The sequence below is a fragment of the Cebus imitator genome, unplaced genomic scaffold, assembly GCF_001604975.1.
Source record: "Cebus imitator isolate Cc_AM_T3 unplaced genomic scaffold, Cebus_imitator-1.0 Scaffold19, whole genome shotgun sequence".
NCBI lineage: Eukaryota > Metazoa > Chordata > Mammalia > Primates > Cebidae > Cebus > Cebus imitator.
Window position 1 is genome coordinate 896793 of NW_016107334.1, and position 4116 is coordinate 900908.

General features: G+C 55.8%; 1 protein-coding gene across 1 annotated transcript in view; it reads right to left on the reverse strand.

Annotated features, from left to right (window-relative positions):
- Nucleotides 1-962: 962 nt before the first annotated feature.
- Nucleotides 963-4116, reverse strand: part of LOC119469607 (collagen alpha-1(III) chain-like) — a 54546-nt gene continuing 51392 nt past the window's right edge. Inside the window, exon 3 of the mRNA XM_037735163.1 lies at nt 963-1382. Within this exon, the coding sequence (XP_037591091.1) occupies nt 1321-1382 (62 nt within the window). The 3' untranslated portion in view covers nt 963-1320. The remainder of the gene's footprint in view (nt 1383-4116) is intronic.

The window sequence follows — 4116 nt, forward strand, 5'->3', positions numbered from 1 at the left end:
TGTGTGTGTGTGTGTGTGTTCGTGTGTGAGCCCACGCACCTGTGCACGTATTTAGCTGTGTGGGGACTTGTGAAAAGCTATGTCATTAAGGACCTGGCATTTCTCATGTTCCTAACAGATAGAACCATGGCATGATGCCAACCAATAGCTCCAATCCCATTCACTGAGGGAAGGGAAGGATGGGGGAACCCCAGTATTTTAAATCCCATCCCCTAGACTGTATTTGAGGGTATTGTAGGGAAGGGGAATTTTATTTTTCACTTGACCCCCTCCTGTGCTGTTACCCTAAAAACTAATAACATTTTTTTTAATTTTAAGAATTTGAAAAATGGTGTCTTACCTGTTCCCAAATAAATGTAAACTCCTTTGATGTGCAAGTGGGGTGTCGCGTCTGCAGCGCCTCCCTGGATCCCAGCATGAGCTCTGCTTCTGCCTTTCAGCGCGTGGTCTAGAGCAGGTGAGTTCTGGAAGTCTGCATCGTGGGCCCCGCACGGGGTAGCTCTGCCTTCACCTGCGCTTCAGATGCAGGTGGGCGTGGCCCAGGCATCACAGCGAAGAGCGAATGGTCTGGGAGAGCGCTGATTCTCGCGCTTAGAGCCTGAGAACCGCAGAGACACTCCTTCACCCCCTCCCATGCCCCGCCCCCAAGGGCCCACCCACATCTGGAGCTCTGCGCTCCCTGCCTTCTCTCCCCTCCGGCCTCTCACCTCCTCTGTGGCCTCTCAGCTCCTCTCCTCTTGGCCTCTTTCCTCTCTGGGCTCTGCCTCTGGCTCTCTGCCTGTCAGTCTTGCTCTCTGGCTCTCTGAGTCTCTCTCCCATCTCTCTCCAGGCAGCCTCGTTTCCCGTCTCTCTCCGATCCTCCCTCTTTTTCTCTCTCTATACTGAGCTGATTCTCCTTCTTTCTCTCCTCCTCTCTCTCTTTTCCTCTCTGCTCCCTTGTCTCCCTTCCCTCCTTGTCTCTCTCTTTTTGTCCTCTCTGTGGCTGTCTCTCTCTCTCTTTTTCTGTCTTTCCCGCTCTGGTCTCCTCTTGCCGTCTCTGGAGGATGCTGTAGGATCATGCCAAACCCAGAGGGAAGGTCAGGGAACCCTGCAGGGCCAGCACAGCCGGCCATTAACCTGTCACTTCTGCCTCCAGCCTGGGAAATAGCAGGGCTCAGGAAAGGGGAGGAATTGCAGTCGCTGGAGATGGGCATCCCCTTTGGGACTGACAACCAAAAGCAGAAGCCACACAGCCCGCGAGCTGCAGTCCTTCTCCAGGCACCGCGGAGGACTGGCAAGAGTTTCTGGGCACCAGCTCCGCACTGCAGCCCTCTTCTGGCTTCAGGGCAAGGGGCTCAGAGGGAGAATCTGGATTCTTGTGGCCATGTTGGAGCTTCTCTTGCCTGCAGAACAGAAGAGGAGGAACTCAGTGAGGCAAACGCCAAAAGTCTCAAACTGCACTCTGCAGGCTATGAATCAGCATTCTTTAATTGGAAAACTTCCCATTTTTAAAAAATCTGTTTCCCCCTGAGAGTCTGGCTCCACCGGGCTTTCCCTGGCAGATCATTGCACATTCCCGTCCCCCCGGCCCCTCCTCAGGGAACTTGGATGCCCCCTTAGGGTAACCTGCCTGGCCTCTCTCAGCCCCTGACCTTGCAATCTCTGGCAGAGCAGAATCTCTGAGCAGGGGTAAAGACCCAAGTGCCACCACCTACTTATCCTGTGACATTGGGCGAGATATCCCTGCTCCCTGGGCCTCTGCTTTCTAGTCTGTAAAATGGGAGTTTGGGTGAGCCCAGCAGTAGAAATTACCTCTTCTTTTTTTTCTTTTAGAGACAAGGTCTCACTCTGTCGTCCAGGCTGGAGTGCAGTGGCAGTGGCATGATCACAGCTCACTATAATCTCAAACTTCTGGGCTCAAGGGATCGTCTCGCCTCAGCCTCAGTAGCTGGGGCTACAGATATGCACTACAACACCTGGTTAATTTTTAAAAAATTTAACAGATGAGGTCTTGCTATGTTGCCCAGACTAGTTTTGAACTCCTGGGCTCGGGCGAGTCTCCCACCTCAGCCTCCCAAAGCGCCAGGGTTACAGGTGTGAGCCACTGTGCCTGGTAGGACTTACCTTTTTGAGCATCTGATGAAAGCTGTTGAGCTTCTTCCTAGAGAAAGAGACCTGTGCATAGATTTGCCTGTGACTGCGGAGGCTCGAATGTCCCTCCCCTGGGGGCCTTGGGTGCCAGGCTGAGAACCCCTGCTCCAATACAAGGCCCTTCACCTTCCATCTCAGCCAACTGAGTCTGGGTTCAGGTGGACCCACTGGCTCGATCTGACTGCTGGGAGACACTCCCTTTCCCAGTAAGCCAGGGCTCTGCCCGTTTCAGCGGCTGTCCCTGCAGTCCATCGCCATGCAGGAGGGGTCTGGCCTGGCGCTAGATTAGCATGGAGCACTCCAGGAGGTAAAGGCCCACCGGGTGGCCTCTGTGTGCAGCACCTGCCTTTGTCCTGGCCCAGGGACCAAGCAGGAGAGCCCAGGCGGCTCCTACACTTTTGACTGCCAGATGAAAAGGGGTGACATAAAGCGGCTGCCTGGGCCAAGCATGGGGGCGCTTTGTGTCCCTCCAGACGGAGTTACAGACGTCTGTGAAACATCAATTACAGCTGAATAAAGACGTCTGCTCAGCCCAGACGTGCCTCCTTTCAGCTGGGAGGTATTTCCAGGCCAAACGGGGGATGCCTTTGGCAACCTAATTTGTGACTCTAAGCAGCCCTAGCGTTCATCACACCCAGGGAGGATGGGAACGGGCTGGGCTGGGCCAGCCCAGTGCACAGTGTGGCTCCAGGAGGTGTCCTGGAATGTGGGAGGGGTGGGGAGACGGAAGAGCCACTGACCTCCCTTTCCGTCTCCTCCAGGTCGGGATGGTGGGGAGGTGCCAGCTGGGAGCCACAAGAATCCCCTGTATTAGACAGGCACCCTCCCCAGGCCTTCGTTCATGCTGAAGTTGTTCCTGGATTTAACGAATCAGGGTTCACTGGTCCTTTTCCCTGATGGGCTGATGTAATGTGTTGTAAGGGGACAGGCAAAAAGAAAGCCTCAGACTCAAGTCCCATGGCTACCAGAAAAGCTGAGCCCATTCCTTGGCTTCACTGAGTCCCAGGCCCAATCCTGGCCCCACACCCTCTTGCCGTGAGAGATGAATAAGACTGTATTTGCATAAGTCCCTGCCCATCGATTACTTGCAGCCGGAAACAATTCTACCTGACCATATTCCTGGCCTTGCACTTTCAGGGTGACAGAAGAGGCTGTGCCACTGAGAGCCACTTTGGGAGCAGGTGACAGGGCCATGATGCGCATGAGGACCCAGGATGGCACTGGTTCAGGGCGTGGTGAGATGGGCTGCCCCTTTCTTAATGGCGGTGGTCTCTGGGTTGCCCTTGCCCCAGGAGACCTCATCCCTGGGTGGTGTTTGGGAGCAAATGCATTTCCTGAGGAACCGCATGCACCCAGGGGCTCTTGTCCTGAAACGAGCCCAGGAGGACCAGGCCAATGACCCTTTGTTCAGCATGTGTCAGGCCCTGAGCAGAAGCCAGTGAGTCACCTCTTACGCGGGTATGGAGGAGAAAGGGCCCTGATAATAACCTTCTTGCTTCCTAAGCCCCCATTTCTCACCCCATCTTAGATGAGGTAGAAGGCCCCAGAAAGCTGAGAGGAAGCCCCATGATCCACAGGACTCAGAGGCAGCCAGCAGCGTGAGGAGGACCACGGCCTCCTAGCCAGCCTGCATGGATATAATCCTGGCCCCACTGCTCACGGGCTGGGGGAATTCAGCGAGTCACTTGACTTTCCTGTGCCTCGGTTTCTAGACTTGCAGGCCCTGGCACACCGGGGCAGGCAGCAGCGCTGGGGTTCCAACCCAGGGTGGCCTCCTGAGCTCATGTGTGCCCCCCTCCTCAAAGCCCTGGGAATGTGAAGCCTCAGAGCCTGCTTTGGACCTGGACTGTGTCAGGTGATGGCTGGGGGGGTCTGCCAGGGAGGGGGCTGTCCAGGGATGGAGGAGTCCAGGGATGGAGGAACCCAGGGATGGAGGAGCCCATGGAGGGGAGCCCAGGGTTGGAGGAGCCCAGGGATGGAGGAGCC